Source organism: Delphinus delphis, chromosome 12 (genome assembly GCF_949987515.2).
Source record: "Delphinus delphis chromosome 12, mDelDel1.2, whole genome shotgun sequence".
Lineage (NCBI taxonomy): Eukaryota > Metazoa > Chordata > Mammalia > Artiodactyla > Delphinidae > Delphinus > Delphinus delphis.
The window spans coordinates 82,727,745-82,740,779 of NC_082694.2; the positions used below are offsets into that span (position 1 = coordinate 82,727,745).

Genomic DNA, 13,035 nt, shown 5'->3' on the forward strand with positions numbered 1-13,035 from the left:
AGCGTGGGTGGCGTGGGAAGCAGGGGGCACTGCCCTCACAGTCCACCCGCTGACCAGCCCTTGAGGCCTAAGTCCAGGTCCTGCTTATCCCCACACATCGGTCCCCGGGCGCCCAAGGCTGCTGGTGTTACCCCTCCCCATCTTCGCCTGGCCCGGGGCCATACTCTTCCCACAGCGGGGCCGCCCCACCCTGGGCGCCTGGTGCCAGCCCCGGCTCTGGCTCCCCCTTCTGGAGGAGCCAGGAACCATCTGCAGCCCTCGCTCTGAGCTGGAGGGGCAGGGGGGCAGATCGTGGCCCACGGGCATCCTTGCCCTCCCCCAAGGCTCTGCAGCCTGTCCCTCTTTATGTCACACTTAGTCATTCCACTTGTAGTACCTTATTCTACAGAAGTAATCCCGATGGACACAGAGATGTATATAAAACGTATTCACATTGTTTGTGACAGGGAAAAGCAAACTGTCTAAATCTAATTGCAAAGAATTGATTAAACTATGGGACATCAATATGATGGAACACTACATGATACCTCATTAAGTGAAAAAAGCAGGAATATGAAATAGCAAGTATACTACAATTCTATTTTTGTAATCCCTAAGTGTACAAATATATTTATAGAAAAAAATAAAAACACTGAGAATATATACACCAAAATGAACAGTGCTTATGTCTGGGTATTAAATTTATAGGTAATTGTTCTCTTGTTACTCTGTATTTTCTGTAAAGAATATATGTAACTCTTAGAGAAAGTTTAAAAGCAACATAAAAGCTATCAGAAAAATGAGGCCTTAAAAATACCCTATCACAACAGTATCATGCCAAAAGCTAAGCATATATTATATTAAGAATTCAATATTTTCAATTTTAGATTGAAATCTAAAATTGCATTTTAGATTGCGAGATCAAGGTCAGCACCCTTGGTTCTCTGGGCCCCTGCCTTATGTGCCCAGGGTCACGTGGCTTGTCAGTGGCCAGGCTGCGACTTGTACCCCTGCCTCTGTGTCTGAGGCCCACTGGGTGCAGTTCCAGGCTGTGGGGTGGACCCCACGCTTCGTTTGTTCACTCACTCATTCTGAGCCTCTAATTTTTTTCCCCCTCTTGTTTTTGGCCGTGCCACGTGGCTTGCGGGATTCTCAGTTCCCCGACCAGGGATCGAACCCGGGCCGTGGCGGTGAAAGCCTGGAATCCTAACCACTAGGCCACCAGGGAACTCCCTAATTCTAAGCCTGGCCTGTACCGGCTCTGGGTAGGGGAAGGGGGAAGGCGACCAGAAGGAAGTGAATGATGAGGTCAGTGCAAGGGAAGCAACGCTGTGGGCGAGGGGAGCACGGGGGCCGTGGAGAGTATCTGGGGAGGGTGGGGACGGCTTTCTGGAGGAAGGGACGTTTGCATGGCGTCTTGGGAAAGGCAGGTGTGTGGGCGTGCATGAAGTTCATGGAGGCCGTTTCAGCCCAAGCTGGGGACAGGAATAGGGTGGGTGCCCTGCTGTGAAAGCCGACTGGGCCAGCTTAGAGCCAGGGCCAGGGGCTCGGGTCCTGCTCCCACCCACCTGGAAGGAGCTGCAGGGCTGCCACCCAACACAGCCTCGCACACGTCCCCAGAAGCCACTCACCTGCTGATACAGGCCCAGGCCAGACGCGCCGGGAGTCTGGTGCCGAGTCTCTGCACGGGTGGTGCCTGGGTGTGCGTCTATGACACTGCCTTGTAGGGCAGACACACACCCCAAACTAGACACCTGAGTCCCACCAAGCCCTGTCTGCAGAGACCACACCACCTGCCCCTCTACACACACACACACACACACACACACACACACACACACACACACACACACACACACGCTGAAAGGGGCACTGTCTGGGGGGTAGGATCATCTGACTAGTTCTGATTCTGCCACTGAGTTGCTGGGACCTGAGGGACATGGCCAGTTGCTAGCCGAATCCCCGGAGTGAGTGACGGGCCTGTGGGTCATCCCTGCCCTTCCCTGGGCCGGTTTCCTCATCGCCTAAGACTCCCTAAGGCACCACCCTGACCCCCAGATCCACAACTTCCACATTCGGGTGGAAGCACTTGGGATGGTTATTTTAGGTCAACGCGCCTGGGTCGTGGGTGTCCTGACAGTTGGTTAAACATTATTCTGGGTGTGTCTGTGAGGGCGTTTCTGGGGGAGATGAACATTCGGCTTAGCAGACTGAGTAACGCAGAATGCCCCCCTCCCGCCCCCGGCAATGTGGGCAGCCTCGTCCAGAGGGCTGACTAGACAAAAGGCTGAACTGAGCAGGGAGATTTCGTCCTCTGCCTGCCGGGCTTGGGCTGGGATGTCGGTCTCCTGCCTTCAGATCCAGACTGGAACTAATGCCGTCGGCTCTCCTGGGTCTCCAGCTGGTAGATCTTGTGTTCATTCCGCCTCCATAATCTTATGATCCAATTCCTTGCAATGAATCTTTCTCCCCCCGCCCCACCCCAGTATACATGTGTGCATACAGAGGGAGACACCCCCTTGGCTCTGTTTCTGGGGCGAACCCTGCTACAGCGGTCATTCCCATCTGTGCCTGATTCCTGGGCAATGCCCCTGTTAGTAGTACTGCAGCACTCCCCGCCTCTCCTCAACAGGCAACAAGCACTATTGATTTAGCCTTGGCCAGTTCTCCTTACATTTTGTAAAATACAAGCCCCTCTCAGGGAGGGGAGATTCCTCCAGGCCAGGCGGAGTTGGCAAGGCACCATCCTGCTTCTCTGTAGCAAGCTGGGTCCACCCCCGGGTCACCTGGCCTCCCCCTCCCACCACCCCCTCCCCCTCCCACCACCCACGAAGGCCCAGCCTCGGCAGTGCCCCTGGCTGGAAAGTCACTTGCAGAAGGGCTCACCGTTTCTATTCAGAGGCCTGGAGTGGTAAAAGGTATTAAGATTACTAAAATCAGCAAAACAGCCAGGGTCCCTGACAGCCTGCTGCGGTCCGGCTCCGAGCTACACGCTCGGCCCACTTGCCTTGATCACCTGTCTCCCGGCTGCACTGCTTCCACAGGTGAGACTCAGCGAGGTCGCGTGGCCCATGGGTGGGTGTGCCAGGCGCTGGAACCGGAACCCCAATCCTGCTCACGCTTCCCGGCGCCACGCCCCCTGTGGGGAGGGGCCCTGCTCACGCTTCCCGGCGCCACGCCCTCTGTGGGGAGGGGCCTCATCAGCTGGGTGCATCCTGGCCGGCCAGTCATGGTCACCTCACACTCCCGGCCAAGGCACTGAGAAGCGGTGGGCAGGGAGCACAGGAGAATTTTGGAAAGTTCTCCTCCCCTTTAAGGAAGAACAGAGGACAGGCTGCTTCTCGTCCTGCCTGTGGAAGGCTCCCGTGTCAGCTGCCCTGCCCTGCACGGTGACAGCCCTGCGGGGACCCCAAGGATTCAAGTGCGAGGACAGAAGCTGCCCGTGAGGCCGGGGGCAGGGCGGTGGGGGAGGCGGAAGGAACCTGGGCATCCTTAGCGACGCGCCCAGCTGCCGCATTAGTCTCGGCACGTGGTGGAAACATCCTTATGGTTGAAGCCCCCTCTGCTGGGTTTTCTGCTTCTGAGACCAGAAGCAGCCTGATGGCCACAGGCTGAGAAACCAGGCCTGCCCTCATGGCCCCGTGCTGGTACCCCTGATCCCCGCTCTGTCCTCGCTGGGGACGTGCGGTGCCGCTACCTTGCTGATTAAACCATGGGGTTGGCGGGGGAGCCGGGGGAGGGGGTTGGATACAGGCAGAAGCCTGACAGTCAAACCTGCCAAGAACTGTCATCTTTCATTTCCACAAATATTTCTTGGCATGAGGCAGATATTGAAGAACAGTCTGCACAAGATTTATAGACACAGTAACGGCTACGTGGATACAGAAGGGGCCAGGTTTACAAAGAGCAGCAGGACCTGCCGAGCGCACCTGTTCTGGAGAGCGCGGAGAGCGTGGAGGCCGAGCACGGAGAGCACGGAGAGCGCGGAGGCCGGGGCGGCACAACGGGGCCTCCCGATCCCACACAAAACTCAGACAGTGCCGTTTATTTGATCATTTTAATACAGGAAATGCCAGACCAATCAACAGGGAGGACAAACCTTACAGAGAGGCTGCGTTCACTACGCGGACGGGAGGGTCTCCACGGCCCTGGGCACGCATGCACGTCCTTTTGAAAAGGGCAGGTTGAGGGCATAAATACCACAAAATAACCAGGCTCGGAGGGATCACAGGCCACGAGGGAACCACGCTTCAAAGGCAATCGAGGCATTAAATACAGGACCTACACATTACATTTCACTTCACCATACGTATAACTTATATATTAAAGGGAGACCACAGTATATATACGTGCAAGCGGCTTTGGTCAGAGAAAACGAACCGAGCTGGGTGAAGCCATGCACGGGGAGGGCTTGCCGGTCTACTCTCCCTCTGTTCTTGTCCCCATTTTCCCTGCGATCACAAAATCAATCAGCTGGCCTTGGCGCGATCTTAGAAAGTCCCACGGGGATCCTTGGGGTGTCCTCTGGGCTCCCTAAGGGCAGGGAGGTGCCCCAGAAGCCAGAACACCGTGAGCCCTGGGAATAACCACATGCCAGGGAGTTCGCCCTGGAGGGACTGGGGAGGGGGCGGGAGGAGGCCAGGTGAGGAGGGAGGCGTGGCCACCAAGCCGGCAGATGCGTGTTGCCTGGCCGCCCCCCGGAGAGCAGGAATGATTGAAGAGGCATCCACTTTTGCAAGCGAAGCTTAAACGGCAAGACAAGCCTGTGTTTCTCTGCACTGTCCAGACGCCGCCCCTTAGAACTGACTGGCGCTGCTGGGGTCGCACTGTAACAACCGGACGATGGATGGGTCGCTCTTGGCACCTTTAATGAATTCTTCCAGGGACAATTTGCCTGCGGGTGGAGGACGGGAGAAACGGGAGTTAGCCAGTACTCACAGTTCATCACCCTTAGGAGAGCATGGGGACAGCTCCGGTGTCAGGGACGTCTCCTCTGGTCCAAGTCTTGAGCCCTCCTGAAGCTAGACGCGTCCAGGCTCCACACACTTCCAGAGCATTTCTGGAAAAACCTTTTTTGCTTTCAGTGCTCATTGCAAAGCACTGGGCACCTCAAAGGACGTACCCAGTATGGCAGCAGACCGTGCCCGGTGGGGCAATTCAAACCCTTTTAGAAATAGCCCCACGCCTTATTTAAGAAAGATGCGCCTTGTCCAGAAAGAACATGACACCTACCTCTAAACCAGAACTAACCCAGGGTCGGGAGGGCCAGGCCTGGGTGGGGACCTACTGCTTGCCTCTGCGTCTGAGGCTCTGCAGCTGTACGATGAAATAGAGCCATTTACCCCAGAGGACAGCAGTAGAGCGAATGCCAACCTCTCCACGTCCCAGGGTCTTCATCTGTGTGGTGGGATCGTGGGAACGCCCATCTCAAAGGGCCACCGGGAGGGTTAATTGGGAGGATTAAGGTGTTTGAGGGGTCAGCCCACACCTGGCCTGCAGGATGCACTGTTAGTTAGCTGCCGCTGGGAAGCCAGGCAGGGACCTCCTGCTTGCCCACTGCCGAGAGGGACACGTCCTCCTGTGGGTCCCCAGCAGCGGGGGCAGACAGGCTGGCCCCGAGGGAGACTAAACAACCCCAGGCTAAGGGACGGATTGGGAAGGGAGGGGGCAGCCACCCCCTCGGCAGAAGACAAGATCTCTGGGCCCCTCTGACAATGGACAGGGGTTACTGGGCTTTGTTACTATTCATATGGTCGGTGGGGACTTGGCTCCGACCGTCCAGGGCGAGGAGCTTCTGAAAGCACCAGCCTCTTCTCCGGGCAGAAAGCGAGGCTGGCAAGGCGCTGGGGGTCCCTGAGCACAGTCTGTCCTGCAGCCATCAGGGTGTTCCTGGTGCATGGCCAGGCTCAGGTCACAGGAGAGGGCTTCAGTGACACCTGTGCTTTCCTAGGGGGGCAGGGAAGGTGTGGGGCAGTCCCCGGAGGACGAGGGCCTAGCCCTGGACCACCCCAGCTTCACTCTTCTCTCTTCCAACATCGCCTCTTCCACCCCTCTCCGAGCTCCAGGAATGCACGGATCCCGGTGTTCACAGGAGAAGCTCTGTCCCGGTGGGCACAGGCCCAAGTTCACAAACACCCTGGGAAGGTGCCCAGAGTGGGCCCTGAGGGGTCGGGGCAGAGGTGGGTGGAGGGAGAGCCAGGCGCTGTGCTAAGAGCTCTACTGGCTCTATCTCACTGAATCCTCAAAACCACAAGCGACTGAATTATTATCCCCATTTCACAGAGGAGCAAACCGAGGCTCAGAAAAGCCAAGATTGGTTGGAGCAGGTCTGTCGAACCCAAAGCCTGTGCTGCTACTCTGGAAGGCAGAAGACATGTTTTAAATTGGCCCAAAGGCAACGCCAGGCACGAGGCTGTCTTGTTTTACGTCTGATGGATCGTGTTTTGGAAACCGTTTCCTTGCAGAGATGTGCCTTCAGCCATGTTGCCCCCCTCCCCCTGCTGGCTCAGTCCTTGGCGTCATCTGCAAACCGCACTTTAGGGTTCAGGAGCACTTTTCTGTACATTAGCTTATTTTTAATCTCCAGCACAGCCCGGGGGTACTTTCTCTTTTTCTTTTCTAAATGCTGCATTTCTTTATCCTTCAAAAGCAAATCAGACCTGACTCTGGGACTGCACTTAACACTGGCAAGAGGTGCGGATCCATCCAGTTTCATAGCTACCTTCCCCGGCAGGGACCCTGCAGAAGCTCACGGCCAATGCAGAAAAGAAAACACGGGGCACGTCCTCACTGTATGGTCGCCACCGCCCCTCCTGGACACGCCACTTCTGCTGCGGTGTAGGCCCAGAGATCCTGGCAGAGCTGCTGCAGGCCAGCACGTCCCGACAGAGTCCCTGGGGCCACTGAGGTTTGGGGGAGGGATGACGGGGGGCAAAGGGACCCCCACCACCTGGAAGGCTTGATCTCAACCCCTCCAGGGCCCAGGTGCCAAGGGCACAGCTGCCTCTTCTCCCCGGGACACGCCCACAGGCCTACAGTCTCCCCGTTCTAGAAGCAAGCAGACTATGGCTCATGGGGCAGGATGCTGACCCGGTGCCCCGACTCCGAACTCTGGCTCTCCCCTCAGCGCAGCTGCACTGGCCGGGCAGGGCCAGGGGTGGGCCAGGTGAGGCCTGAGAAGCAACAGAGAAGGAGGAAAGGGTCCCAAACACATCTCTGCTCCCAGCAGTGGGGCACAGACACACAGGGATCCTACCGTCATTGTTGGTGTCCATCTGCCTGAAGATCTTGTCCGTCCGTTTCTCCGGCGTGGACTCATCCTCGGGCATCTTCATCACGGAGGACACCATTTTGTATATAGCCTGCAAAGGGGGACACAGACACATGTGCTCAGAGGTTCCAGGGTGTCCCTGGGTGGACAGCAGGACAAGAGGTCAGGATGCTCACAGCCTCAGGACCCTTCCCCCGCTGGAAAGTTCCCTGCTACTCCCAATACTGTGGAGGCATGTCACAGACAGCATGTGAGCAGAAGGAAGGCCGACTCACTTACGTGACGTTCAAGAACAGGCCAAACAACCCACTTCGACAGCTATGAGCCTGGGGTGTCTGCGGGGGCGGGAGGCGGGACAGTTCCCAGGCCCTCTGGGGCGCTGGGAATGCTCTCTAACTCACAGAGGGTCGTGGTGACACAGGCGCATACGTGCACAGCCCATCGCTCAGCACACGTAGCCACAAACATTTGACTATGGGATTGCTGTACCTGAGTTAGAAGCAAAAAAGACAGCCCACAGGGAAAGCCACATAACTAGGCCCAGAAAGGCCAGCGCCAGGGCAGATGGGTCTCTCCAGCAGGACCGAGAACCCCAGGACACTGCCATCCAAGGGCTCAGCACCATTGCCAGCCGTTTCTGTGTGTCTCTGTCCAAGTGGCCCGGCCCAGTGTTGTGGGGTGTGTGTGTGTGTGTGTGTGTGTGTGTGTGTGTGTCCAGGGGGCATGATGAGCCCAGTGACCAGCAGCTCATCAGAGTAACTCGCGAGGGGGAGGGGCTGTGCCACTGTGGGTTTCTGTGCGGAGATGGCTTGACTGAGAGTCTCATTCCTGAAACAACACACCAAGGACAGCAGAAGTCTGAGAGTTGTAGCATGTTAAAAAGCAGGTTTATGGGCTTCCCTGGTGGCACAGCGGTTGAGAGTCCGCCTGCCGACGCAGGGGACGCGGGTTCGTGCCCCGGTCTGGGAAGATCCCACGTGCCGCGGAGCGGCTGGGCCCGTGAGCCATGGCCACTGAGCCTGCGCGTCCGGAGCCTGTGCTCCGCAGCGGGAGAGGCCACAAGAGTGAGAGGCCCGTGTACCGGAAAAAAAAAAAAAAAAAAAATGTAGGTTTACAAAACAAAACCAAAAAGGAATGATCCCAAGTGAGGCTGCTGGTATCTGTTACACTCTCTCCGAGGAGGGTGGAGGTGGCCAGGCCTCACAGCATGGCCAGTGTGTCTTTCAGGGCCTCTTGAGACAGAACCCCCTCCTAAGAGGGGCAGGCACTTGTTCAAGTGCAGAGGAGGCAGAGCAAAGACCCTCCCCGGCCTCTGGTGGGCTCTGAAGCACGTAGAGCCCAGTCCGTTCTGACGATGGAGTGGCGGCCGGGCGCGCCGCTCAGCAGGCCAAGCCGCCTGCGGGAGCCACGCGAAGGGTCTCAGGGTTGGGGCACTTGGTCTGGGGGCCTAGCAGCCAGACCCCGTTCGGACAGGCATGGGGCCCCTCGCTGTCCTGCTGTGTCTCTAAGTCTCGGCCGGGCCAGTCTGCTTGGACAGGGCCAGGGAAGCAAACGGGCCAGCTTGTGGGCCGGGACAGGTGATTCCTGAGAAGGAGATCTCTTCCTTCTACCACCGCTTGTCACCAAGAGCCAGGAGCGACAGCTGGAGCAGAGTGCCCTGAACCTGTGCTGATTTATTCTCACTGTGCGAAAACCACCTGTTTGGGAAATAGGTTGGTCACTCCTCAGGCCACTTGCTGCTGGTCTAGGAGTTCATGAGTTTGATACCCTCTGTTTGTGGCTTAGCCCGGAAGTTCCTTCCATGTAGAGGACATCTCCTCTGAGGAATTCTAGAAATGAACTTCCCAGGCTCCAGGAGTGGGAGTGCAGGGAGGCACCCAGGCAGCGGCAGCTCTGTGCCTCTCTACCACACACCTAGGAAGCTGGGGAAGTGAACAAAACACGGTTTCTTTCTGGAAAACAGCTTCCCCTGCCAGAGCTGCTGGCTGGAGTCGAGGCAAAGAGGTCTCTGAAGTGCTTTCTGTACCAGAGCTTATTCTGTGGCCGCTGAACTGAAAAATGTTTCAGTTTTGCTTTACAACTGCACCTTCCTGGGGACATGCCAAACTGTTTGTTCTTTTATTCTCAGACACGGGGACTCGAACAGGTCTTGGCAGGTGGCTTCTGTAAGTGTCAAGGGTCCTCTCAATTACTGGAATTCTCTCTGAATTACTATAGCTCAGCTCTGTTAACTCTCTGGAAATCACAGTCCCCCACCCAGCCTCACATTTTGTGAAATGCAGAGAATGACACCTCCATCCCCGGCTCCGCCCACCCCACCCCCGCCCCGCCAGGGTCGGGAAGGCCACAACTCATCAAAGGGCTTAGGCCAGGCCTGATGGGTGGCCAGTGATCAGTAAACTATGGCTCTTCTCATCACTATCTGCAAGGACCCGCCAGTCCGGAAACAACTCGTCACTTTCAAAAGTGCACGAGGGAGGGGCTGGCAGCCATCTAGCTGCGAAGGGCTGAAGGCGCGGGGAGGACAGGAGCGCTGTCCGGAGTGGGTGGGGCCTCGGGGGACCCCGCCCCCACCCCACCCCCCCACCCCGCGGGCGCGCTCCGCCAGCCCCTCCCTCTCCGGGGCGCACCTGCACGATCTCCAGCATCTCGCTGCGGCTGATGTAGCCGTTGCCGTCCAGGTCGTACATGCTGAAGGCCCACTTGAGCTTCTGCTCCAGCTTGCCCCGCGAGGTCACGCTCAGCGCGATGATGAACTCCCGGAAGTCGATGGTGCCGTCGCCGTTGGTGTCGAAGGTGCGGAAGACGTGCTCTGCGAACTTGGAAGCGTCGCCGTAGGGGAAGAAGTTGGCGTAGATCTTCTTGAACTCGTCCACGGTCAGGTGGCCGGTGGGGCAGTCCTTGAGGAAGCCCTTGTACCACTCCTGCAGCTCGTGGTCCGTGAACTCCGTGTTCTCCCGCAGGTCCTGCAGCACCTCGGGCCGCAGCTTGCTGTTCTGCTTGCCCATGGCGGCCGGCGGCGACACCTGCAAGACAGGGGCCCGGGCTGGCGCCATCAGGGCGGGGGAGGGCGCCCCGCAGCCTACAGCCACCGAGCGGCGCGGAGAAACGTCCCCCGCGTGTCCCGCACCAAGGGCTGGAGAGGCCCGCCTCCGGCCCTCCCCGCGATGCAGTGCCCCAGCCCTCCTAGGACCCCTGCGGGGAGGCGGGCCCTCGGTCTATGTACCACCAGGAAGGCCAGGAGGCGCCGGTGGAGTCAGGACAGGCCACCTCGCGCTGCAAGGCACATCCTGACTTCCAGAATGTGGAAAGGTGGAAACAACTTGAAATCAAGTGCCCAGCAGGGGCTGTACAAGATTGGAGGATGAAACCCTTACTCTCACCACCCTCATCAGCTTCCGGCAAAACTGTCACGCTGACTGCACCCCACGCCCTGTGTTCTGAGCAGTTCTTTTCTTGTTCGGGCACCATGTTCTGATTTTATCCTTAGAACAGGCGTCCAGAAGCTTTTAAGGAGTCCCTCTTGTTTGTTTTTGCCTCTGAGAAGCCCTCTGGTTGGGAGTGGGGGGCAGGGGTGGATCTAGAATTAGCACCAAGAGTACATGAATGTCTCTAAGGTTCGTAGTCAAGTCTCAGGCACCTGCGGGCGTGCAGAAGCGTGCTCCCCAACGAGGTTTTCCATAAGACCCATCCATAAGACTGACCCTGGGCTGATACTCCTACTAGACATTAATACAGCTTTCACCTCGCCACCTCACTTTATTTTCTGATTTTTCACAGTAACACTAGTACGTGGCTTACTCATTTTTGAAGCATATAGAATAGAAAATAAAAACAAAAGGTTTTCCACCCTCGTCCCAGAGGTAACCACCCTGAACTGCTTCTTCACATTTATAAATGCTAAACATTAAGTAGCGAATCCCCATCACTAAATATAATCCGTGTACTTCACGTATCTTCCCTGGCACCTCCTTTTACTTCTTTGTCTCCTCCCAGATGTTATTAGTTTCATACATATATATCATTGTTTTTACTTGTTATCTTTATGACTTGAAATTATATGAAATTTAAATTGATACACATTTAAATGATAGAAAAGTTCCTTTTCTAACCCCCAGGTAGGGGGATTTGGGAATATCTTTCAAAATTACAAACACGTTCCCTTCGACGCAGCAACCCCACTGCTAGGAACAAATCTAAAGATGCTCCCACCCGTGCCAATAGCCTGTGTACACGGCCAATTCCTGCACGTTGTCTGTAATAATAAACAACGCAGGCGTCTGTATTACTAACTGATGTGAAATAATCATCAAGATCTGTTTTTAAGTGAAAAGAAAAGGTGTAGAACAGCACATAGAGTTTTGCTACTGTTTGTGGAAGAAAAAACAAAGAAAATATATGTGCGCGCTTGTATGTTTGGAATGACTTCTTGGGAAATGATAACACTGGCTACAGAAAGAGAGACGGCTGATAGACAAGGGTCAAACGGAGACTTTTTTTTTTAGTTTAGTTTTCATTGAAGTATAGTTGATTTTTTTTAATGTTCTTTGGATCACTTATTCTTTTACAACAAACATATTTTCTTTGAATAAATATCCCTCTACCATTGCTTTCAGTTTTTATTATTATATATATTTTTTTATTTTATTTTTTATACAAACGTAGACTTTTTAGTATAAATCTTTCTGTAATTTCAAATGTTGAACTCTGTGTATTTTTTTAATTCAAAAAAATAAACACACAAGAATCCTCTATTTCTTGCTTGAGCAACTTGACCCGGACCTCTCTCTCTCTGTACGATCAAGCTACTGATTCCCTTCTCCTTCCCTAACCTCTCCACCTTCCTTCCACATCAGCTCCTGTCTTGCGTGGGAACCACTATTTGTACATCGTCAAGGTTTACAGTCTCTACTTTCTGCTTTACCTATAGGTTGATCCTAATAAGTGGAAACCAGCGAATCTCTAAGTAACTTGGTTGTCAGTTTCCAATGGCCCCCAGCAGCCCCACTCCCCCGCCCCAGGGCCCCCAGACTTGACTTAAGACACCCCGCAGACCGCACACTTCCACCTCCGCATTTCCTGCACTAAAAAGGCTAATCTTCAGTCCTCTACTCAGTTCAGCTCCTCTCAAGGCTTTGTATTTTCCACACTCCTCTTAACTGTGAAAGTCTCCCAGCCAGTGTCTGGAGGGTGTGGAGAGGAGCAGTTTGTCTTAGGTGTCTCCCCTTCAACTTCCCATCTCATGCTTCAAAGGCAGCATCCAGGAGCAGAAGGGGCTGCAATGCGGAGGGTTTCACCACATCTGCCCCTCCTCGCTCCTCACTCCTTCAGCTGAGACCTGAGGCCCTTTTTCCAGCAGCGTGTGCCCACGTGTCCGTAGGGGTGGGCAGAGCGGGCCAGCTGCTGTCGTGGACTGAACTGTCCCCCCCAAATTCACACGCTGAAGTCCTAACCCTGGGACCTCAGAATGTGGCTGTATTTGGCGACAGGGCCCTTGAAGAGGTAATTAAGATAAATGAGGTCATACGGGTGAGGCCTAATCCAATCTGACTGGTACCCTTGAAAGAGACGCTTGGGACACAGACACACAGAGGGAAGACCATGTGCGGACACGGGGAGAAGGTGGCCGTCTTCAGGCCAAGGAGAGAGGCCTCGGAAGGAGCCAAACCAGCCGACACCTTGATCTTGGACTTGCTGTCTGCAGAAGCGAGAGAGAATAAATGTCTGTTTTTGAAGCTGTCCAGTCTGTGGTGCTTTGATGCAGCAGTTCTGGGGCCCTAAGACAG

At 55.3% G+C, this 13,035-nt stretch overlaps 1 protein-coding gene across 1 annotated transcript in view; it reads right to left on the reverse strand.

The window, feature by feature from the left end:
* Positions 1-4,017: 4,017 nt before the first annotated feature.
* The window catches only part of HPCAL1 (hippocalcin like 1), a 113,067-nt gene continuing 104,049 nt past the window's right edge, over positions 4,018-13,035 (reverse strand). Inside the window, exons 3-5 of the mRNA XM_060027099.1 lie at positions 9,880-10,275; positions 7,235-7,340; positions 4,018-4,873 (exon numbers count right to left, since the gene is read on the reverse strand). Of these exons, the coding sequence (XP_059883082.1) occupies positions 4,776-4,873; positions 7,235-7,340; positions 9,880-10,257 (582 nt within the window). The 5' untranslated portion in view covers positions 10,258-10,275 and the 3' untranslated portion in view covers positions 4,018-4,775. The remainder of the gene's footprint in view (positions 4,874-7,234; positions 7,341-9,879; positions 10,276-13,035) is intronic.